Source organism: Gymnoscopelus braueri, assembly GCF_963280865.1.
Source record: "Gymnoscopelus braueri genome assembly, chromosome: 7".
In the NCBI taxonomy this organism is placed as follows: Eukaryota; Metazoa; Chordata; class Actinopteri; order Myctophiformes; family Myctophidae; genus Gymnoscopelus; species Gymnoscopelus braueri.
The window spans coordinates 50036530-50061349 of record NC_137608.1 but is presented as its reverse complement, the minus strand read 5'-3'; the positions used below and the strand labels follow the sequence as shown (position 1 = coordinate 50061349).

The 24820-nt window shown below is 39.8% G+C and overlaps 2 protein-coding genes across 3 annotated transcripts in view; both read right to left on the bottom strand.

Moving 5' to 3' along the window:
• The window catches only part of LOC308089217 (H-2 class II histocompatibility antigen, E-S beta chain-like), a 96404-nt gene that overhangs the window by 31863 nt on the left and 39721 nt on the right, over positions 1-24820 (bottom strand). Inside the window, exon 1 of one of the 2 annotated variants that reach the window (XM_080433802.1) lies at positions 16416-16509. The exons of the other annotated variant lie outside the window; for it this stretch is intronic. The gene's annotated coding sequence lies outside the window, so the exon portion shown is untranslated. Of the gene's footprint in view, positions 1-16415; positions 16510-24820 lie in introns of those variants that run through there. 2 annotated transcript variants of the gene reach the window in all.
• On the bottom strand, positions 2985-24627 carry LOC308089227 (H-2 class II histocompatibility antigen, E-S beta chain-like). Its single transcript, XM_080433829.1, has 9 exons — positions 24451-24627; positions 16420-16503; positions 14638-14892; positions 11689-11961; positions 9034-9253; positions 8806-8873; positions 6923-7036; positions 6417-6473; positions 2985-4828 (listed from the first exon to the last, which is right to left on the bottom strand). Exons 2-8 carry the CDS (start codon positions 16484-16486, stop codon positions 6436-6438), a joined length of 1035 nt encoding a protein of 344 aa, XP_080289955.1. The 5' UTR covers positions 16487-16503; positions 24451-24627; the 3' UTR covers positions 2985-4828; positions 6417-6435.

Here is a 24820-nt window from a genome sequence, read left to right as displayed (position 1 = left end):
GATTTCCATTACATAGGTCATCAGGAAACCACACCAGGCAAGAAAAATCGATCGGGTACAATGGTAGATCAATTCCCCAAATTGTGTCTATTCCTTTGACCCCAAAATGAAATGATGTTTGGACAGTCCAAAAATATATGTGAATGATCACCAATCATTCCACAGTCCTTCCAACAATTCATTGCTGCAGGACTATTAACACATTTAGAAACCACATGATAATTACAAAGGCTTTTTAAAGATGTGGCAACCACTCACTTCCAGGTTGAGTACTCTGTGGTCAATGTGAAGAGGGGTGTTGGCGGACCCTGTACCGGTATTATGTTTTCTTTATTTTTTGTGTTTTAATTTGGTTTTGTTTTAGTTTTTGTTTGTGTTGCGGTATTTGTTGACGGTGTTCTGAATGTTAAATGTAACAAAAATGAGGTTCTGTCTGAGCAGAAGTGATTCTGATACATTATGTACTGTGACTTGAACCTAATAAATTGCATATAAAAACACACATTTAGAAACCAACATCACTATTTCACTCTTCTGTATATTATTATATTTTGTGATAAACTCTCCCTCTCATACAAATTAGGGTTGCAGCACAATTTACGGTACACTAATTTAACATAATAAGCCGTTATTACAAATAATGTGTTTCTTATTAGCAATAATGTTTTTTATTAGAAAGAAAAAAACGTTGTTATACCCTTATTTTCCACTATTATCCCTTAATTATTTTGTAATTAGAAATTGAATGAAACGTAACAAAAGGCGTTATTAGAAATGGTGTTCTCTGCTATTAGACAGAAACAAACACAGTTATACTCTAATTATGGAACATCATTCCTAGAGGCTAACAAAGCCTAATAAGACCTAACAAAGCCTAATAATAAATACATGTTCTTTATAATGCCTAATGTTATGTTATTTCCACTTACTTGACCGTCACATTACAACCCCGCAACTACTAACTACATGATGTGATGTTAGGCTACTATTAGTCTACTGTAAGGGTTTCGTTAGAACAAATGTGTTCTTTATTAGGCCTTTATTTAATGTTATTTCCACTTACTTCAAGTTACTTTACATATAATTACAACAGAACTGTACCGTAAATTGTACATCAGCCATTCCGGGCTAACTTCATGACACATTATACAGAACACATTATGCAGTGGTTCCCCATGTTGTCTGGATCAGGGTCCAGGACCTAGGGGTGGCAGTGGCTCAAGGGGTAGAGTGGCCGCTAGAGCGGCCGGATGCGAACCTCAAGGTTCCCAGTTCAGTCCCGGGCTCCCCCAGAGTTAGTGTCAAAGTGTCCTTGAGCAAGACACTGAACCCCTAATTGCTCCAGATGAGCAAGTTGGTGCCTTGCATGGTTTCCTCCTCCATCGGTGTGTGAATGTGTGTGTGAATGGGTGAATGTAATGCCTAATGTAAAGCTCTTTGGATAAAAGCTCTATATAAATGCACTTGAACGTATGGAAAGCGTTCACAGGCCTCCCATCTGTTACTGTATCTTAAATGTTCTGTTATTTGGGGGCCCACTTGTAATCTCCTCACGGCCCACCAGGGTTAGAGATCACTGGTTCCCAAACAGTGGGTCAGGAGTCTGGAACAAGGGGCCAGCCTGAGATTTTTACATTGACGCCAATACGGAAGAGACAGTTCATATGAATGGCCTGTAGTTTCACTGTTTTACCCCTGAGGGTGTCAATTTATTTTAACGCAAGCGGATGGGTTTTTGACAAACTTTAGACTAGATTTTCTTACTTTAATAAAAATGGTCATAAATACTATATGCTTCCAGTCGCTAGTTTAAAGTCTCCTTTCAATCATCATGATATGTGTTTTGGTAAACTATGGTCCCATTTATTTTAAAATTGACGATAAAGTAGGTTATGCTCTGGGAGGGGCGGGATGATTTGATTGACAAGCTACCCAACCAATAATGGTCTGGTGTCATTCTGCAGGATATGACGCCATATTGAAAGATGGCGGATTGCACACAGCTGAACAATGGGCTTCATTTACGGTCTGTAGAGTCTAGGGGCGTAACGCTGTCCATTCTTTTATACAGTCTATGGTCGGGACCCATGTGTCACGGACCAATTTTTATGGGTCGCAAGTAATTATCCCTCTTTTATTATTATTATTTCAAAATATAAAAAAAATACTTAAAAGTCACAACTTATCAATGAAAAACAATTCCAAAATGTTTTTCATAACTGAAATAAAAAAATCCAATAGTTTCCGTAAAAAAAGTTTAAGAAGTAGTGAAAGTAGCAGATCTACAAGCTAACCAACGCTTCGTGCCGCGTTGGTGAGCTTGTAGATCTATTATTTTCACTAGTTTGGGTCCCGGTCAAACTTGAGCTAAAAAGGTTTGGTAACAGCTGTGTTAGATCATTTATGGTCATTTCAAACTCTTTTTATACACTTTATATCAGTTGAAGTTCTTTGTGCTCCAGAGGTCAACAGCTCTTCACTTTAAACATTTACCTATGGACACTATGGAGCTTCTGCTTCAAAGAGAAATGACCCTCAAACTCTTCCTTTGATGTTCTGAAGCAAAGGACCAGCGTGTGTGTGTGTGTGTGTGTGTGTGTGTGTGTGTGTGTGTGTGTGTGTGTGTGTGTGTGTGTGTGTGTGTGTGTGTGTGTGTGTGTGTGTGTGTGTGTGTGTGTGTGTGTGTGTGTGTGTGTGATGGAGGGTGAGGAGGTCAAACCATCAATAGTTAAAGCAATGTTTGAGGAAGTCATCAGTGGGTGAAGAAGAACTTTATGGATTTTCCAAAGTCATACTGTAGCTGTTTTCAACTTGGTGTCCCTATTTATGACATGTTACTACAGGCTCAAATGTCCCAAATTTTTCCAAAAATGCACTCTCTCTTGATTGGCTGAAATTGGCAACCCACCTGCAGTGAAATTTAAGAGAACATGAGGCACAATTATGTTTTCTCATTCCTTTATTGATATTGTGACATTCCATTCAAACCAAGCAAATTAAAGCCTTCAAACCACTTCAAACCATTCATGATCAGGGGCCCAGATCCCAGGGGGGAAGGAACGGATAGAAACACAACAGTGGAGCTGAAAAACGGAAAGATAAATAATCACCTCAGACCACCCTAGAGGGTTTAGGTCCACACATCACCTCAGTCCACCCTAGAGGACCATGTCCACCCATCACCTCAGACCACCCTAGAGGGTTTAGGTCCACACATCACCTCAGTCCACCCTAGAGGACCAGGTCCACCCATCACCTCAGACCACCCTAGGGGATCAGGTCCACCCATCACAGGGAAATAGTGATGTCATGATGATCGTAACACATTAATTATCACACATTATAAATGATTACATAATAATAAATGACTTATGGTCAATTATAAAATAATAAAACCTTTTTCACAAACATGGTTGACTGACTTCCATTCAGATGGATATTAATATTATATATGTTATGAAGAACTCTGATTGTGTGTGTGATCATTTATTTAATGTTTCAATATAGTGTAGAACTGAAATATTATGTTTGTGTTTTCTGACGACAGAAACTATACAAAGTAATTTGATGAACCACCCACACTAATTGGGACTCCCTCTTCCTTTGGTGTGTCGCCCAGGTGGCGCCTAAACCCTGACCTTTAACCTCACATAAACTATGTCTATGAACCTAACTTTAACCCTAACCTTAACTAACCTCAAAACCACGTCGACCTGGGCGAAACACCGGGAAAAGACAGTAATTATCGTTAGCCTTAAGTATCATTCATAGTCGGACGTAAGGATACGTAACCAGCGCCAGCGCTCCTTGCGTTGTCGTTTTTGTCTCCCCCTCCGTCACTTACGGCTCCAGGATTTCCGTCCGTGCGATCAACATTCACCGTCAGGCCGACGTACGTTCGTTTGTACGTTGCCTGTAGTACCAGTGGAAACCGTTGGCAGTATATCAGGGAAAAAAAGTTTTCCTTGGGCACTCTTTCTCCACAAAAAGACCCACGTTGGTGGTGGAAGTACTTGAGTAAATGTACTTAATTACTGTGACGAAATGAACCCAGCCAGCCATTCCCTAAACACACACACACACAAATAATATAGCACAGTGCAGTATGGGTCGAAACTCACGTTTTGTAGACAACCATTGTTTTTGTCTAGTTTGTGGACTATAGTTTGTGTCTTTTATTGCGTTGTTTTGGCGTCCATTTTAGCGCTGTTGCCAGGTTTTGTGAGAGAAATAAGCAACCAGGTCTATGAAAACAAGCCCAAAATAATCGACTAGGCCACATCACATGAAAATAGCAGATCTACAATATCTATTTGAGAATCACTGGTTTAAATAATAATTGGCCCAAATAAGCAACTACACTTTAGAAACAAGCCCAAATAAAACCGCAACCACCAATGTTTGTTTACAAGCAACTTTACAGAAAAATAAGCCCAAAGTCGCTTATAATAAGCGGACATGGCAACACTTTTCACAACATTTAAAACCTCGCAGCTGCCATCTAGTGGATTAATAGGTGTACGACGCCCAACGTTATAATTCCTACGGATTTAACGTCAGCGACTATGCATGCGTCTGTAAAGAACGGACGGAATCCCTCACCCCCTGACGCACGTTTTAGACCCATCTAGGGACTATGAACGGGCCTTTATCTAGCCAATTAGCATTTTTAATTGTTTAAAGGACACATTAGTGAAAAAGGTTGATGATGTCATCATTGTGCTGCTGTTGAGTATTTAAAAGCTGAATGGACACACATGTATTTCCTCCTCTCTCCACCAGGGGGCAGCAATGACTCTCTGCTTCTCTGAAAACACACCCAGGTGTTCTGTGAAAAGACAAAAAAACAATAAGAATCAGAATGTATTAACTGTGTGAACATGTCAACAGAATAACCTTCCCTTATAATAGTAAATGAATCATTCCCAAATTATTATTAATGTGTCATTCATAACTTGTTAAATGTTTGTTAATGGTTAATTTTTTTAAACTATGCTATAAATGGATGGTAGATCGTGAACAAGTTAGTAGTAAACTACTTAAAAACCTAACCAATACTTTGTCAATAGTGTATCTTAGTAGGAAGGGCAGCTCAGTTGGTAGAACACTCTCCTTTGGACCTTTGGATCTTTGATCCTGCTAGTGATGGAATGATCAGTGTTTTCAATGTGCTGAATCATTTGGTACAGTTCACTGAAATGTTATGTTCAATGAACTGAATCATTGGGTACAGTTCACTGAAATGTTTTGTATAATGTACTGAATCATTGGTACAGTTCAATGAAATGTTGTGTTCAACTGATTGGTTCAGAGTTTGTCTGCATTGTGTCGTCTCTTCACTGAACTGAATCACAGGCACTTCATTTCCTGACGGAATCCAAGGAATTTATTTTAAAAGGAAGAGACGCCGACGTCATTTTCTCTATCCTGCAATTCCAGCCGGCAGATTGGTCTCACTGGGTGGCAGACTCACACCGGAAGTCGGTGAAATAACATTGGAGTCTATGAGAGCCGACTGGACAGCTTATGAACAAACACTATCTCTGAACGATTGAGACCTTTATAAAATACTACTAAAATAAAAGAAGACATATCACACATTGTTTTCTGCTGTGTTGCTTTTCGATGTGTATGCTGTATAATGTTATAGAGGTATCTAAAGAGCATAAAGTATGTTTCTGAACGGCCAAAGTCCAGTGTGGCAAACAAATCTCGCGACACCTCCGAGACAGAAACAATACCTGCCGCTGTTTAGATGCCTCAATAAAATGATGTACTGTCGCAATCGTTCAGATATAATGTTTGTTCATGAGCTGGTCCAGCCGGCTCCATTCACTGCCATGTATTTCTTGAACTTCCGGTGCGAGGTTTGCCCCCCATGAGTGTCATGGTGCATCCCCGGCGTCCAGCACGTCTCTTCCTTTCAAAAGCTTCCTCGACTGAATCACCTGAACGTCCTCTCTGGCTATGGGATCTAAACCCCTGCAACTGAACGTCCTCTCAGGCTATGGGATCTAAACCCCTGCAACTGAACGTCCTCTCAGGCTATGGGATCTAAACTCCTGTGTCATGTAAAACATGTTTATATTTGATTGATGACGAATGGTCCTAACTATCCCCCCCCCCCCATGGTTCAAACTCACCAAGAAGACCCCCCCCCCCCCATATGACCACATTGTCATCAGTGTTGTCTGATACAACAAATCAGTTGATTATTGAATTTGATTATTAGATTCATTATTATAAGAAATTAAGCAGAAGACACATGATAATGTGAATTCACTCGACCTGGATGGTTTACCAGGCTAGTTGTTTCACTTCTTACACAAGCACGTTGTTTTGTGTATATTTTCTAGTTTTATACACTTTTATACATAACAAAAAAAAGGTTTGGTAAAAAGAAAGAGGAAGTGAACCTGGGTGTGTGGGAGGAGTCTAAAGATTCTCATTGGTTGTCGGCACCAGAATACGACCTGATAGAAGAAGACGAGAGACAGTTAAAACAGACACACAAATAAATCATATGTAGGCTACTGTATTGTGTGTATTTCTCCATAAAATGCATAAATGTGAACACAATAACACAACACAACAACATTAGGGTTCAGTCATCAGAACTAATGTGAACATTTGACTCTTATTTAGGACTAAATGTAACACTGATGTATTAAAGCTAAATGTGACAACATAGAACACACTTTGACCTCTAACTATAGGTCGTCTAAACTGGTCTAAACCGGTTAAGGTTCTAAACCAATATAAACCAGTTTAGGTTGTGGCTTTACATGTTTGTTTGTTTGTTTGTTTGTTTGCATTTATGTGAGGGTTCCACATGTCATGTGATCCTCTGTTGATCTGACCTAATTTCTTCCACTGGTAGTATATTAATTAATTAAACATGTTAATTAAACATGCTAATCACCTCGTTTCTTCCACTGGAAGTAGATGAATCCAGACAGGAACAAGACCAGACCCAGAACCAGACCTGATGCTCCCATGGCCACCTTGTTCTTCACTGACTCTGGCATGGAGTCATCTGACAATACAAATATCATATCATATCATATCAGTAGATTAAAACATCTTGTTCTTCACAGACTCTGACATGGAGTCATCTGACAATACAAATATCATATCATATCATATCAGTAGATTAAAACACCTTGTTCTTCACTGACTCGGACATGGAGTCATCTGACAATAAGCTACAACAACCAAACACAATAAACAACTAGAAAAAGTGCTCCTCGGAGCACAGGTCTCCGCCAGGTCAGGTACGTTATTATGGCCTCCTGGTGGCGCTATAATAGGCCAATGTGAAAAGGGTGCCATTTATTCTTAGGTCTTTCACGGCAATCAGACACTGCATTCATGATTTGAGGCATTTTGTTTCAAAAATGTGTTTTGCTAAATTAGACCTGCTGGTGGCGCTATAACAGGCCAATGTGAAAAGGGTGGCATTTCTTCCTTGGCCTAGTGGGAATGTGCGTGTGAAAATTCACGGAAATCGCAAGCTGCGTGCATAGTTTGAGGCTTTTTGTTCAAAACGGACCAATCCTGCAAACTTTGGAAGCCAACCATAGGCAATGAGGATGGAATATGGGAAATCGGACAGATTTGTGTTGATCACATGACTATAGAGATACTGTGTACCGATCTGCATGACGTTTGGATAAAATCTGTAGGAGTAATGTAAAAAAAAAAGGGTTTTGCACAAATTGGCCTCCGGGTGGCGCTATAACAGGCCCATGTGAAAAAATTCTGAATTGGCATCCAGGGAGTGTGTGTGCACAGTTTCGGAGTGACCGGGCCAACGGTGCCAGAGATTAGCTGCTAACACACAGACAGGACGGACGGACGGACGGACGGACGGACGGACGGGGGCGAAAACATACTCTCTCGCCATGCCTTTCGGCCTAGCGTAGACAATAAACAGACGACACAGTCATTGTGAGTCTGTTCAGTAATAATGAGTCCAACCCTATTGGTCCAGTCTATAAGGAGTTTGTCACCTGATGTGACATGTCCTTCTTAGAGCTAAATACATCCAAAACAAAGGATATGATGATAGATTTTAGAAGACATGAATCAACCTTTTACTATGATGATTATAAACCAGGCTGTGGAATGTGCAGAAAGTATCTTGGGACAGAGTCATAGACTCAGCACTGTGAGGCAGTTTGTGAAAAAGAACATCAGTGCTTGTTCTGTCTTAGAAATCTGTCTTGTTTTCACATTGATGAAACCATGATCACTCTTTAATCTGTTTTTATCAAATCAATCTGATCTTTGATCTGTTTTTATCAAATCAATCTGGTCTTTTATCAGCTTTTATCAAATCAATCTGGTCTTTAGTCTGCTTTTATCAAATCAATAAGCTCATAGCACGACACCGAGTGCCGCGCTATGAGCTTGTAGATCTGCTATTTTTGAAAAATCTTGAACATTTGTGCAAATGTTTGAATATAATTTATATATTTTATTTTTAACATTAAGTCAAACATTTTCTTCTGGAACAACATATTTTGATGGGGATCAGCGGCCAAAAACATGGGGGTCCTTGACAAGAAAAAGTTTTAGCACCACTGATATATTTTTTCAGAAAAATTAAGACATATTTTGAGAGACATTTGATAGTTACAAATGTTTGCTTTAAAAATACATATATTCAAAGATTTGCACAAATGTTCACGATTTTTCAAAAATAGCAGATCTACAAGCTCATAGTGCGGCACTCGGTGCCGCGCTATGAGCTTTTATATCTGCTATTTTGACAGTAGATTACACTAGATTACAGTAACTGACCCCAATCCATCTTGATAGGTGCGGTCAGGCTGGGATGTTCCACCATGCATGTGATCTTCTCTCCTGATCTGTAATACACACACACACACACACACACACACACACACACACACACACACACACACACACACACACACACACACACACACACACACACACACAGGTAGTACCAGTAGAGGTGCCTATTAGTTGTGTATTTCTATGTATAGGTGTCTGTTAGGTGTGTACCTGGGTATGTACTCCAGGTAGGAGTGGTACTGGTAGTACCAGTCTCCATCAGATAGCTCATCAGTAGAGGAGAGACCAGAGGTCAAAGGTTCTTGACCTATCCACCAGGTCACCAGGATCACTTTAGGATAGAAGTCGTAGCTGCTGCACCTCAGCATGTGAGTGTGTTCACCACGACGAGGGGGAGTCTCTGACTTCAGTCTCACTTTGGGCTCTACTCCTAAAAAAGATGATGATGATTATTATTATATTTCTCCCCCATTCTCCTCTCCCTCCAATGGCTCCCAGTTGCTGCCCTCACAGAGGTATGACACCCACATATCTTCAAGACTCTTCTCCCTTCTCTAAAACACCCTGGTCAACGCTCCACACGTCCTAGACTCTTCTCCCTTCTCTAAAACACCCTGGACAACGCTCCACACATCCTAGACCCTTTTCCCTTCTCTAAAACACCCTGGTCAACGCTCCACACATCCTAGACTCTTCACCCTTCCCTAAAACACCCTGGACAACGCTCCACATGTCCTAAACTCTTCTCCCTTCTGGCTCCCAAACGGTGGAACAAACTCCCCATTGCAGTTAGAGCTGCAGACTCACTCCCAATCTACCACCATAATCTGAAGACTGTAGCACTAGATCTAGCCTTGATGACCTTGCAGTCTTATGCAAAGGTTAAAATGTAATTTAGATATCATGTTATGTAGACAGATGCCAGGTTCATTGTAGACCTGGCATCCTATAGTTTGGATAGTTTCAATGTATCCTTTTTTTGTTTTATATTATACTGTTTAGACTGATGATAGGTTATTGGTTTACCTATGATTCTTGATTACTATTTCTATGCATTTGATGTATTACCTTGTGTTTTCCTTACTTACTGTAAATCACTCTGGATTAAGAGCGTCTGATAAATGCCTACATTGTAATTGTAAGTGTCAATGTTTGGCCACCAGATGGCACCAGATCATAAGAGTACTGTAGATTCTACAATCGTCTACAGTTTTCTACAAAGTAGAATACATTTATATAATTTAATTTAAACATATTGAATAATTCACAGTTACACAGTGCTTTACATAAACAACAATAAACCATTAAATATCATTTCATGAAAATAGTTCGAATGAACAAGAGTAGAAACAAACAAAACAATATATAGATACACATAATCCTGCTAAATATTACTAAAGTGATTTAACTATTTGATTTAATTATGTTTGTTATTATTAATTATGTTTGTTATTATTATCATTAATTATGTATTATGTATTTGAAATGAATTATGAGGGTGAAAACACTCAGAAATAGATCTATATGTTTCATTTATACTCGGTGTACGATGGTGACAACACATGTTGTGAGCTTGTAGATCTGCTATTTCCACTGCGTGACAGCGTGTTAGGATAGAGTATAAATCAGGCTCAAAGGAGTAGTTCACCCCAAAAATTACTTATTTTCTATCAATTACACCCCATGAAGCATTGAATTCATGGAGATGTTTTAGTTTTTGTCTCATTCCTGAGACAATAATTTGATGACTGGCGGTCTCTCCGGTAGGAGACTCAAAGAGTCTCCTTTGAGTCTCCTACCGGATACATTAGCATCTTTCCACCGGTAATCAAATTATGGTCATATACGAGGGGGGGTTCGAAATATATGAGGGGGGGGGGTCATTTACGACAGCGCTATATTACTCGGACGCTCGCGGACCCACCCGGCCCGCCAGCGCTACGCCTGGTGGGCACTCGGCGCAGCGCACGGTAAACGCTGATCAAGGACGACACGTGGAGATGTCGGGTCGCGACGAGCAGACGCTCCGGTCGGTGGGGCGTGGAGACGTCGTCACACTAGAAATCTGACTTGATTTGCTACCTGGGTTAGGATCAGGTGCGTATGCTCATTGGGGCCAACGAGGCCATGGCCCGGTCTGTAAAACCCTGCTCCCCCAGGGGGAAAAAAAATCTACTTAACAACATTAGCAGCCCCTCACCCTTTAAGTCGCCTTTGTTTTCAAATGGGGCTCATTTGCATTCGGCCGAATTGTTAATGAGTGACCATTAGAAAACCAGTTTCACCATCAAACCGGTTCTCCATTGCGCAGAGACGAGCACCTCTCCATTCAGAAATGTAATAGAAGAAGAACCGTCGTCCTGAAACACCCTGCCCCGCGTCTAAACCGGCGGCGGGGGAGGGGGGTTTAAGAATCTGGCCCGGTCAACGTTAGAACCCACCATACGCCAGTGGTTAGGATACAGTATAAATCAGGCTTAAAGGAGTAGTTCACCCCAAAAATGTAACCGGCGGTCTCTCCGATAGGAGACTCAAAGAGACTCCTTTGAGTCTCCTACCGGATACATTAGCAACTTTCTACCGGTAATCAAATGATTGTCTCAGGAATGAGACAAAAACTAAAAAATATCCATGAATTCAAGGCTTCATGGGGTGTAATTGATAGAAAATAAGTCATTTTTGGGGTGAACTACTCCTTTAAGTGTTTAAGAGGATCTGAAATGTTTCTCAGCAGATTAAGTAATGTTTTATAATCATTATCAGATCAATATTAACACCATTAATCATCTCTGAATAGAATCATGTGATTTCTTGTTATAGTTTATGAGGTGATGAGTGTTGAGTGCTGCTCTGAGATCAGCTCACCTCTCTTGTTCAGAACAGAGGAGTAGTCGATCTCAATGTTGTGTTTGCAGGCTGCCTCTCGTACTGATCTCCTATAAGCCAGTTCTCCAGGATCTTTATTCATGCGCTCTGCGTTCTTCACACCAAACTCAGTGTATCCAACAAACTGATCTACTCTACTGTCCCACCTGAGGAACTCATCACCATCGAAATTCAGTGACTGTATGTACTGTATGTCCTTCAGCTCACTGGAGTTAAACACACAGCGTTGAGCCATATAGTACACATATCCATCTGGAAATAGACAATGAAAAATGTCATTAATGTTCAGTTTTTTTTTATCATCTGTATAATATCAACACTAGGCTAACTGCCCCCTATCGGCCAAATATGTCATTACAGAAAGTCTAGAATAGGTTCAGGCATCTTAGTAGCTTAAATTACAATTACAAAGTAAACAAGGACTCTGTCTGTCTGTCTGTCTGTCTGTCTGTCTGTCAGACCCCATCATGTATTTCCAGGATAACCCCTTTTTTTTATACCTAAGCTATTTGAAAATAGCAGATCTACAAGCTCGTAGCGCGGCACTGAGTGCCGCGGTACGAGCTTGTAGATCTGCTATTTTCAAACATTTTAGTAGTTTATACTTGTGGTACTTTAAGTACATTTTGTACTTTTACTCACATACATTTTGAATTCCGGACTTTTACTTGTAACAGAGTACTTCTAGATTGCAGCATTGATACTTTTACTTAAGTAAAACATTTGAGTACTTTTCCCACCACTGACTCTAGTCATCAAACAAGGTAAATAGTCACATAAGTAGAGAGTAGAGAGAACAATGTAGAGCCTCAAAGAAACTATAGGATACCAGGTCAATCATTATAACAATCAGCTGAGTTATATTAAACAAGTAAAGGTCATTATTTATACTGTAATTAAAGCCTGCATTGCAAACCTAAACGAAAACACTAAACTGTTGCTTTTGAAATTAAATTGCAATATTTTATATAACCCCCAAATGTATCAAATAAACCATCATTCAATTCAAATAATTGAATGAGTGCATTGACTTCTGGGGGGTCGCCAGATAACCTTTTTTTGGGGGTCCCCAGATGATTAGCTTAATAGGTAACATTGTTTTCTCACTCAACAGTAAACAAACCAACATACAGTATAAGTGGATACAGTGTATCTGCACATTTATAAAGTGACAATTTAATGACTTTAAGACCTTTTTAATAGCAAATTGGCCAAATTGTCAAATGAATAAGAGAGAGGCAAACGTTGTGAAAATAACCGATCTACAAGCACATAAAAATATGATTATTTTGGGAGGTCCCCAGTTCAAATAGGATTATTTTGGGGTGTCCCCAGTTCAAATAGGATTATTTTGGGGGGTCCCCAGTTCAAATAAGATTATTTTGGGGGGTCCCACCCACTTGAAACAGGATTATTATTTTAACCCCCCCCCCCCCCCCCACCTCCCCAAGGTGATAGGCCACACCCATAGCTTCAAACCAACCCCCCAAGGTGATAGGCCTCGCCCACCCCCAGCCGATAGCAGATCTACAAGCTCATAGCGCGGCACCGGGTGCCGCACTATGAGCTTTTTTTGTATTAATCAATAAATTAAACAACCATAAAATAACATTAACAACACACTCTACCATCCTTCAGTGGTGGAAAAAGTACTCAAAAGTTTTACTTAAGTAAAAAATTGCAATATAGAGAAATACTCTGTTACAATTAAAAGTCCGGAATTCAAAATGTACTTGAGTAAAAGTACAAAAGTATTTGCATCAGAATGTACTTAAAGTACCAAAAGTTTAAATACTCATTATACAAAATGTTCCATTTAAAGTTTTGAGAAGTATACAAATCTTATCTTATCTACAAAATAGCAGATCTACAAGCTCACAATGCATCAAATTGTGATTAGTGACGCATTGTGAGCTTGTAGATCGGCTTTTCAAATGGCCTATAGGGCTGAAGTGGTTACTGTATGTGTTGTAATGATAATCAAAATCTACAAAGTAACTAGTAACTAAAGTTTTCAAATAATTATAGTGGAGTAAAAGTACAATATTTGCCTCTGAGATGTAGTGGAGTAGAAGTAAAAAATATTGGAAATTGGAAATACTCGAGTAAGTACAAATGCCTCAAAATTGTACTTAAGTACAGTACTTGAGTACATGTACTTAGTTACTCACCTCTGTAATTTAATTCATGAATCACAGGTACATTTAGATGGTAACTGTTGTATAATCGTATTATCTTGGATTTTGTCATGATTCATATGTCTTTTAATTGAAAATCCAAATAAAGAAATGAAAGTGTATCAGATACTCAGTGGTCATTGGTCATGGGCCGCGGTAACACGCCGTCCCACCAGTCTTTTGAGCAGGAGCACGCACACGCACATGCATCCATTAAAACAACCCTTAAGTTCACACCTCAACAAAGGCTGCCGACTGCCGGGTGTCACACCAGGTGAATTAACATAGGAATGAGCCTAGATGCATATCAATTGTCCATTGTGTGACCTGTAGTGTAGGTGTTAAGCCACGTGCGCGTGACGTCTTAGTGTCCAGAGATAGATTCACCAAATCAACACTGGATACGCTTCCTCGGACGGTTTTTGGATGGTATATGCTTTTTAAAAATACATCTGCACAGTATACTACGTATATAGTGTAACACGGTAGAACACACCACTGCATCTACATAGTTTTACCATCTACACCTCACCTACAGCTCAGGCTGTACAGAGCAGATATAATGCAGAGATTTGTAAAAAACAATTAAAACAAAGCACCTTCAGCACATATTAATGTTTACTAGAAATACATATTATTTAGAAAATATTTCACCATAAATGCTTAATATACATGTTTAAACATTTTAATTAATGTTAAATATATTCAACCGTTTTAGTTAATAACTATTGTGTTCATAGTATTCATGTACCTTTCACTGGTGGTTTCTTCAAGGCAGTGCGAATGATGTCCAGGCTGTGTTTGCAGGTCGCCTGCTCATTCAAAGCTACTTCATAAAACCCTGTGAAGGTGATATGATCTACAAACGGAGGCTGAGGCTCCACCACCTTCCCTTTGTTGAAGTCTGCGTACATCATCACTTCACCATCCAGTGCCCACATGTACTCTTTATATGGGTCTTTAACTGTGTCTGAACAGCCAACGACTATAATGTTCTCATGGAACACTGGAAATAAAACAAAGATGACATTAAATTCAACAACAAACTTCTTCACAGTGACAATAACACATAATGTTAAACATTCATGTTTGCAGTGGTGGAAAAAGTACTCAAATGTTTTACTTAAGTAAAAGTATCAATACTTTAATTTAGAAGTAGGCCTACTCTGTTACAAGTAAAAGTCCGGAATTCAAAATTCACTAGAGTAAAAGTACAAAAGTATTGCTATTAAAAATGTATTTTAAGTACCAAAAGTAAAAGCACTAAAATGTTTGAAAATAGCAGATCTACAAGCTCACAATGCGTCGCAATGCAACACGTTGTGAGCTTGTAGATCGGCTATTTTCAAATAGTCTCGGTATAAAATAGGGCTAAAGTGGTTAATGTATTTTTTATAATTTATATCTGCACAGTAACTAGTAATAACGTTTTCAAATAATTGCAGTGGAGTAAAATATTTGCCTGTGAGATGTAGTGGAGTAGAAGTAAAAGTATTGAAAATTGGAAATGCTCCAGTAAAGATAAAGTAAGTACCTCAAAATTGTACTTGAGTAAATGTAATTAGTTACTTTACACCACTGCATGTTTGGTTCTTATATGAAGTGTGTGTGTGTGTGTGTGTGTGTGTGTGTGTGTGTGTGTGTGTGTGTGTGTGTGTGTGTGTGTGTGTGTGTGTGTGTGTGTGTGTGTGTGTGTGTGTGTGTGTGTGTGTGTGTGTGTGTGTGTGTGTGTGTGTGTGTGTGTGTGTGCGCGTGTGTGAGCGTGTGCGTGTGTGTGTGTGTGTGTGTGTGTAGGATGAGGAGGGTGGCTGTAATCTTTATCATCACTGATCAAAACTGAACTGAATTTGACAGATGAGAATAAACAGATGAGAATAAACAGATGAGAAAAAAACAGATCAGAATAAACAGATCAGAATAAACAGATGAGAATAAACAGATCAGAATAAACAGATCAGAATAAACAGATCAGAATAAACAGATCAGAATAAACAGATGTTTACTGAAAGAGAAGTTCTGAAGTCTGAAAGAGAATGAAGGAGGTTCTGTTCTGTAGTTTAGAAGAATCAGCCAATCAGATTAAAGATATGATGTTACATCATCTGTTTCCAAGAACAGTCTGGATTATTGCACATATCATGAACAGTATATAGCTGCTGCTTATGCACCTTATGTCTCCTCATGTACATACTGTACCTTATGCACCTTATGTCTCCTCATGTACATACTATACCTTATGAACCTTATGTCTAACCTCATGTACATACTGTACCTTATGCACCTTATGTCTAACCTCATGTACATACAGTATGCACATATCTTTGTTTAATTCATATTTTATTCTCTCCTCTCCTCGCCCGTGTGTGTGTGTGTGTGTGTGTGTGTGTGTGTGTGTGTGTGTGTGTGTGTGTGTGTGTGTGTGTGTGTGTGTGTGTCATTTGTTTGTATTGTGCATTGTTCATATTTGGTTTTATATAATAACAGTAGATATACATGTATATATTATATAATAACATAAATATAATGTACTTACTTCCTGGGATCGCTTTGACATGAAGTACAGAGGAGAGGATGAGGAGGGTGGCTGTAATCTTCATCATCAATGATCAAAACTGAACTGAATTTAATAGATGGGAATAAACAGATGAGAATAAACAGATCAGAATAAACAGATCAGAATAAACAGATCAGAATAAACAGATGTTTACTGAAAGAGAAGTTCTGGAGTCTGAAAGAGAATGAAAGAGGACTCGTTCTTTAGTTCAGAAGAATCAGCCAATCAGATTAAAGATATGATGTTACATCATCTGTTTCTGGAAAGAGGACAGTCTGGATTATTGCACATATCATGAACAGTATAGCTGCTGCTGATGCACCTTATGTCTCCTCATGTACATACTTTACCTTATGCACCTTATGTCTAACCTCATGTACATACTGTATGTAAATATCTTTGTTTAATTCATCTTTTATTCTCTCCTTGCCCCTCCCCGTCTTCTTTTCTTTCTCTTTCTGAAAATAACTAAAATGATGGAGCTGCACTAAAAGTAATTTCACCCACTTCTTTACACCTTTAACCTGTGATGTGACAATAAAGATGATTCTGATTCTGTTCAGTGGCGTACCCACCAGACTAAAATCTCACCTCCCCTAGAAAATAAAGTAAAAGACAGAATAGTGGGCGTCGAGCCATTAGCTCGCCTCCTCGTCCATTCACGCGGGCAGGCAGCTAATCACCACCGTATCCATTCAGCAGAGCAACCCTCGCCTATATAGTGATGCAAATGTGTGCCTTGTCTTCATGGGGTACACCAGGAGTGCCAGGGGTGGGGGTCTGGGCCATCACCTGTACTCAACTGGCATAAAAGGGGCTCTGAGAGCAGCTTGAGCCATTCATTACTAAACTACAACATGAAGAGACCACCGCTGAAGAACAGATTCATCCAGAGGACGCTATACCTGTTTATTAACGTTTGTGTTTTTAGTAACGTTTTTCAGTTTTGTAGTGTTGTTGTTAACTTTACATGCTATATACACTACATTACACTATACCACTACACTATACTGTATATTATCTTAACATTATTATATTATACCATTACATACTGTATACACATTATTGTTGTACTATATTATATTATCATATACTATTATATTTGCTACAATTGTTATTGTTACTACTTGTATCTCTTTCTCTCTCTCCTCTGTCTCTCCCTCTCTCTCTCTTCTTTCCCCCTGACACCGTCGAGGCAGAAGGCCCCCACCCTAGAGCCTAGGGTCTGCCTGACGTTTCTTGCAGTTAAGGGGGAGTTTTTCGTTGCCACTAACGCAAAATTGCTTGCTCAGGGTGGGACTGTCGGGTCTCTTCTCTACAATACATAAGATTACAGTCATTTAGCAGACGCTTTTATCCAAAGCGACTTACAATAAGTGCATTCAACATATAGGGAACGAAACTACTAATCACTAGAAGTCCTAAGAGCATTTTCTGCTAAAACAAGCAACCAAGAGTATACCTAGCGCTAAGGTAAAAGTGCAATATATCAGCTACCTACTTTCTTAAACAGATGAGACAAATAGCTAAATCAAATGAGCAAGAGCTAAAACACATAAGTGTATCGACTAAACAAGATCCAATAAAACAATACAATAATAAAAAAATAGTTCGTTCGAAACCTCGCCTGCCCTAAATGTAATTCCTGGGAACGCCACTGATTCTGTTGAAGAGAAACACAAGAAAGAGGGAAAGAAAGGGGGACAACTTGAATCAGAAAGTAAAATATCTGGTCACTTCACAAGAGAAAACCCAAATAAGATGCTGGAGCACTCCACTGGTCTACTCTGCACATATGTATTATTATGCAGGGCAGTGGCGTTCCCAGAAATTACATTTAGGGCAGGCGAGTTTTTTTCTCTACCTCCCTACTCGGGGAAAAATGTCGGGGGGAAATGTCGGGGGAAACAAGTTAACAACAACACTACACTGACTACAAAACTGAAAAACGTTTAAAAAATCTCACCCTGTGTGAAGTGGGCGGTGTCTTGCTAGCTAATCACAATACTGAATGGAGTCAACCAATCATGTACAAAAGATAAATACATTTATTGAAACACTCTTTATGATGGACGAAACCATAACTTTAAAAAAACAGTTATGGTTTCTTATATAGGGCTATGCACATGTGTCATGTGACACTGGCCAATCACAGTCCTGAATAGATTGTGATTGGCCAATCACAGCGCAGGATAATTGTACACATTTCCAAACCTCACTTATAGGGGCGGTTTCACTGCCCAAGATAATTGTACAAATTTCCAAACCTCACTTATAGGGGCGGTTTCACCGCCCAAAAAACAAAATGCAAGTATAATCAATCAATAAATTATTCAGCGGTGGTCTCTTCATGTTGTAGTTTAATGGCTCAAGCTGCTCTCAGACTCAGAGCCCCTTTTATGCCAGGTGAGTACAGGTGTTAGACCCCCACCCTTGGCACTTGAAGATAAAGGCATACATTTGCATCACTATAGGCGACGTCGCTCTGCTGAATGGATACGGTAGTGATTGGCTGCCTGCCCGCGTGAATGGACGAGGAGGTCCAACGGCCACTATTCTCTTTGGATTTTTTCCACTGCCTGTTTTTCAGTCTTTTGCTTTATTTTCTAGGGGAGGCTAGATTTTAGTTGGGCAGGCGGCCGCCTGCCTTGCCTCTATGGTGGGTACGCCACTGATGCAGGGTGACAAGGGGGTGTGGTCTCTGAAGATCATATTCAAACGGCGGCCATTTTGCTATTAAGTTAATGAAATGCCACCCCGTCGCCACCCATGTTTATTCAATGCAAAATGCAAAAATGGCCACCATGTGAATATGGTCTATTATTTCCAATTCCATAGTGTAAAATAATACCAGTCAGAGTGCCATAGCTTTTGTCTCCCCCCCCCCCTCCGCTCCTCCAACAAAATCTTGCCCCCCCCCCCCACTGACGGAGGCTAAAATTGTGTGTGTGTGTGTGTGTTTGTTTGTTTGTTTGTTTGTTTGTTTGTTTGTTTGTTTGTTTGTTTGTTTGTTTGTTTGTTTGTTTGTTTGTTTGTTTGTTTGTTTGTTTGTTTGTTTGTTTGTTTGTTTGTTTGTTTGTTTGTGTGTGTGTGTGTGTGTGTGTGTGTGTGTGTGTGTGTGTGTGTGTGTGTGTGTGTGTGTGTGTGTCTGTGTGTAGTGTGTGTGTGTGTGTGTGTGTGTGTGTGTGTGTGTGTGTGTGTGTGTGTGTGTGTGTGTGTGTGTGTGTGTGTGTGTGTGTGTGTGTGTGTGTGTGTGTGTGTGTGTGAGAGAGAGCGTGTACCTATCACCTGAAACAGTGGGCTTCCCTTTTGCCATTGTAGGTGTGTTTAGTTCTTTACATGTTTAGCCTACAGCACATTAGTTATTGTAACGCAGACTAACTTTTGTTGACAATGGAGCTCTGGTCCAGACAGAAATCAACAGCCTACTGCTGTACCCCAATCAGAATTTAATGGGTTAAATCAGATTCGGGATTTCAATGTCAAAATATAGGCTAGCCTACATTTTCAAGCATTTCACGTTACATTGTGAAGTGCAACAGAGCCATATGAATATTGAGCATTTATTGAGCAATATCATCCACTAAATATTATCAACCATCATATCATTGGGTGTATCATGAGGGTGAGTCACTGTCCAGCCAATCACTGTTCTATGATTGCAGGTGTTGCTGATTGTAATCAAATGTATGGATGTATTTAAATATTTCTGTATGTCCTTGTTTGGTGTTCCATGATTGATGATACTTTGTGTTCATATTATGGTGCCAGTGTAATATATACTGACGGAGAGAAATGTGTTCATGTGAATGCATTGATGCTCATCACCTTTGACCTGTGGTGTAGGCCAGTGGTTCTCAACATGTGGGTCGGGTCCCCCAGGGGGGTCCCCACATGAGTTTGGGGAGATGACAGTGAAGTGAACATTTTAAGGACTTTTAAGACCTTTTTAATACCAAAAAAACAAACAGAAGAAAGACCATTACTGCATCAAAAGTAATCAACAAACTATACTATAAAAACTGGGTAAACATTGGCCAAAATGTCAAATAATATAAGAAATATAAAAATTAAAAAAAAGCCGATCTACAAGCTCTTTTAGAGCATGTAGATCTATTTATTCTGTGGGAATAAAGTCAAACTAAATGTAACCACTTTAACCATCATTTTATACTTTGACTATTCAAAAATAGCAGATCTACAAGCTCATAGCGCGGCACCGAGTGCCGCGCTATGAGCTTGTAGATCTGCTATTTTTGAAAAATCGTGAAAATGTGTGCAAATCTTTGAATATACATATATATATATTAAAGCGAACATTTTTAACTCAAATCATACGTTTTTCAGAAAACTTAGATTTAGAAGACATTAGAATCCCCCAGAAGCAAAGATTTGAGTAAAAAAAAAAAATCTACAAGCGCGGCACTCGGTGCCGCGCTATGAGCTTGTAGATCTGCTATTTTTGAATAGCCCGATAAATGTAAAATGACACAGATGCGTTCCCGTATTGAATGGGTTAAGGTAAGCAGCTTGTAGATCTTTAAGTTTCTACTTTGGGTCATTCAGGGTAAAGTGACAGCAGAAGGCTTCCCATACCCAGCTATGTGTTGTGTCCTCTGTTGGCAGCACTCAGCTGGGTGGAGCTGGAAAACACATGTCCCCCTCTGGATTGAAATATCTCTAAATCATTGGTTCTCAAAGTGGGGTCCGGGGACCCCCAGGGGTCCTTGGGGGGGGGGGGGGGGGGTACCAGGGGGTCCCCAGCAAAAATAGTTAAAGGAGTAGTTCACCCAAAAAATGACTTATTTTCTATCAATTGCACACTCCATGAAGCCTTGAATCCATGGATTTATTTTTGTTTTTGTGACTAATAATTTGATTCCCGTCTCCTACGGGCTAATGTATCCGGTAGGAGACACAAAGTAGATTATTTGTGTCTCCTACCGGATACACACCCAGTCATCAAATTATTGGCTCAAGAATGCCACAAAAACAAAAATAAATCCATGAATTCAAGGCTTCATGGGGTGTGCAATTGATAGAAAATAAGTCATTTTTTTGGGTGAACTCCTCCTTTAATATAGCGTTACAATATTTTTAACCTCTTTAACCTTTTATACTTTGGCTATTCAAAAATAGCCGATCTACAAGCTCATAGCGCGGCACCGAGTGCCGCGCTATGAGCTTTTAGATCTGCTATTTTTTTTTATCGTGAACATTTGTGCAAATCTTTGAATATACATTTTTTTAAAGCGAACATTCGTAATTCAAATCTTTGCTTCTGGGGGTCCCTGGCACAACATCTTCTCCATTAACCAGCTCTGAAAGGAGAAACATTTCATGCACTGGAACAGGAACAACAAACATCCTCATTCCCTGAAACTAAATGCTCTAAACCTGCATCAGTTTCAGTTGTAAAAGGTAACACAGACTCTGGTACATAATAATGTAATGATCCACAGTCTGGTAGCACCCTCCCTGGCACCTGTTTATCACTTCCCATCACCCATACCAAACCATTACAAACTAGAAAAAGTGCTCCTCGGAGCACAGGTCTCCGCCAGGTCAGGTAGGTTATTGTGGCCTCCTGGTGGCGCTATAATAAGGCAATGTGAAAATGGTGCCATTTCTTCTTAGGCCTTGCATGGCAATCGGACACTGCATTCATGATTTGTTCCAAAAATGTGTTTAGACCTGCTGGTGGCGCTATAACAGGCCAATGTGAAAAGGTGGCATTTCTTCCTCGGCCTAGTGGGAATGTGTGTGCAAAATTTCACAGAAATCGCACGTTGCGTTCATGATTTGAGGAATTTTGTTCAAACGGACCTATCCAGCAAACTTTGGAAGCCAATGTTGGCCAATTAGGATGGAATATGAAATATCGGACACTTCCATCTTGATCACATGACTATAGAGATACTGTGTACCGATTTGCAAAAAAATAGTTTTCCAAAAGTCAGCCTCCTGGTGGCGCTCTAAAAGGCATAATGTGAAAAATGCATGGCAAAGGTTTTTCCTTGTAATGGGAAAAAATGGGTTTTGCACAAATCGGCCTCCTGGTGGCGCTATAACAGGCCCATGTGAAAAACGTGGGGCAGAGGTTCTGAATTGGCATCCAGGGAGTGGGTGTGCACAGTTTCGCAGCGACTGGGCCAACGGTGCCGGAGATTAGCTGCTAACGGACGGACAGGACGGACAGGACGGACACACGGACGGACGGACACACGGACGGACGTACGGACGGACAGGGGGTAAAACATATTCTCTCGCCATGCCTTTCGGCCTGGCGGAGACAATGAATGGCAAGTATGCATCAACAGTGTTAGACTGCAAAGAGCGCCCTCTGCTGTCCTAAGGGCAAAGCCACTGGGCTGAGTGAGTTGGCCAGATTTAAAGGAGTAGTTCACCCAAAAAATTACTTATTTCCTATCAATTACACACCACTTGAAGCATTGAATTCATGGAGATTTATTGGTTTTTGTCTCATTCCTAAGCCAATAATTTGATGCCCGGCAGTCTCTCCAGTAGGAGACACAAAGACTCTCCTTTGTGTCTCCTACCGGATACATAAGCATCTTTATTATTAAATTATTGGGAATGTGTCAAAAACAATTACATCACCATGAATTCAAGCATTCATGGGGTGTGTAATTAATAGAAAATAAGTAATTTTTTGGTTGAACTACTCCTTTAACCCATTAACCGGGAACGCATCTGTGTCATTTTAAGATTTCTTTGGGCTATTCAAGCATAGCAGATCTACAAGCTCATAGCGCGGCACTGAGTGCCGCGCTATGAGCTTGTAGATCTGCAAAAAAAGAAAAATCATGAAAGAATGTGTACATCTTTGAATATATAAATTTTTAACTCAAATATTTGCTTTTGGGGGGTCCCTGGAACATTGACATGAAAAGGTTTGAGAACCAATGATATTATAGCAACATAGGTTTGTTTTCTTCTTTTCTTTCTCTTTCTGAAAAAAAAAAAAAAAACGATGAAGCTGCACAAAACAAATAATTTCACCCACATCTTTACACCTTAAACCTGTGATGTGACAATAAAGATGATTCTGATTCTTTTGAAGAGAAACACAAGAAAGAAAGAAAGAAAGAAAGAAAGAAAGAAAGAAAGACAGGGGGACAACTTGAATCAGAAAGTAAAATATCTGGTCACTTCAGAAGAGAAAACCCAAATAAAATGCTGGATCACTCCACTGGTCTACTCTGTACATATGTATTATTATGCAGGGTGACAAGGGGGTGTGGTCTCTGAAGACCATATTCACACGGCGGCCATTTTGCTATTAAGTTAATGAAATGCCACCCTGTTTCTTCAATGCAAAATGCAAAAATGGCCACCATGTGAATATAGTCTACTATTTCCAATTCCATAGTGTAAAATAATACCAGTCAGAGTTCCATAGCTTTTGTCCCCCCCCCCCCTTCATCAAAATCTCGTGTGTGTGGTAAAATGCTGTTCATGTTCAATAAGCATCAATCCAAGCCTCATTACATCTCACTGCTGAAACCATCACATGTCTTTAAAAACACACTGATCATGTGATCAAATGTGTGTGTGTGTGTGTGTGTGTGTGTGTGTGTGTGTGTGTGTGTGTGTGTGTGTGTGTGTGTGTGTGTGTGTGTGTGTGTGTGTGTGTGTGTGTGTGTGTGTGTGTGTGCGTGCGTGCGTGTTTGTTCAGCGTCACTGGTAAAATGCTGATCATGTTCAATAAGCATCATTCCAAGCCTCGTTACATCTCACTGCTGAAACCATCAAATGTCTTTAAAAACACACTGGTCATGTGATCAAAGTGTGTGTGTGTGTGTGTGTGTGTGTGTGTGTGTGTGTGTGTGTGTGTGTGTGTGTGTGTGTGTGTGTGTGTGTGTGTGTGTGTGTGTGTGTGTGTGTGTGTGTGTGTGTGTCGTTTGTTTGTATTGTGCATCGTTCATGTGTGGTTTATAACAGTAGATATACATGTATATATTAATAACATAAATATAATGTACTTACTTCGTGGGATTGCTTTGACATGAAGCACAGAGGAGAGGATGAGGAGGGTGGCTGTAATCTTTATCATCACTGATTAAAACTGAACTGAATTTAATAGATGGGAATAAACAGATTAGAATAAACAGATGAGAATAAACAGATGAGAATAAACAGATCAGAATAAACAGATGTTTACTGAAGGAGAAGTTCTGGAGTCTGAAAGAGAATGAAGGAGGTCTCGTTCTTTAGTTCAGAAGAATCAGCCAATCAGATTAAAGATATGATGTTACATCATCTGTTTCTGGAAAGAGGACAGTCTGGATTATTGCACATATCATGAACAGTATAGCTGCTACTGATGCACCTTATGTCTCCTCATGTACATACTGTA

Excerpts from the sequence above, each read along its gene's own strand:
- LOC308089227 (XM_080433829.1), bottom strand. The coding sequence starts at position 16,486 with ATGATGAAGATTACAGCCACCCTCCTCATCCTCTCCTCTGTACTTCAT. Across the intron at positions 14,893-16,419 it reads TGTCAAAGCGATCCCAGGAA|TGTTCCATGAGAACATTATA; the intron begins GTAAGTACATTA and ends TTTTATTTCCAG. Across the intron at positions 8,874-9,033 it reads TACCTGGAGTACATACCCAG|ATCAGGAGAGAAGATCACAT; the intron begins GTACACACCTAA and ends TGTGTATTACAG.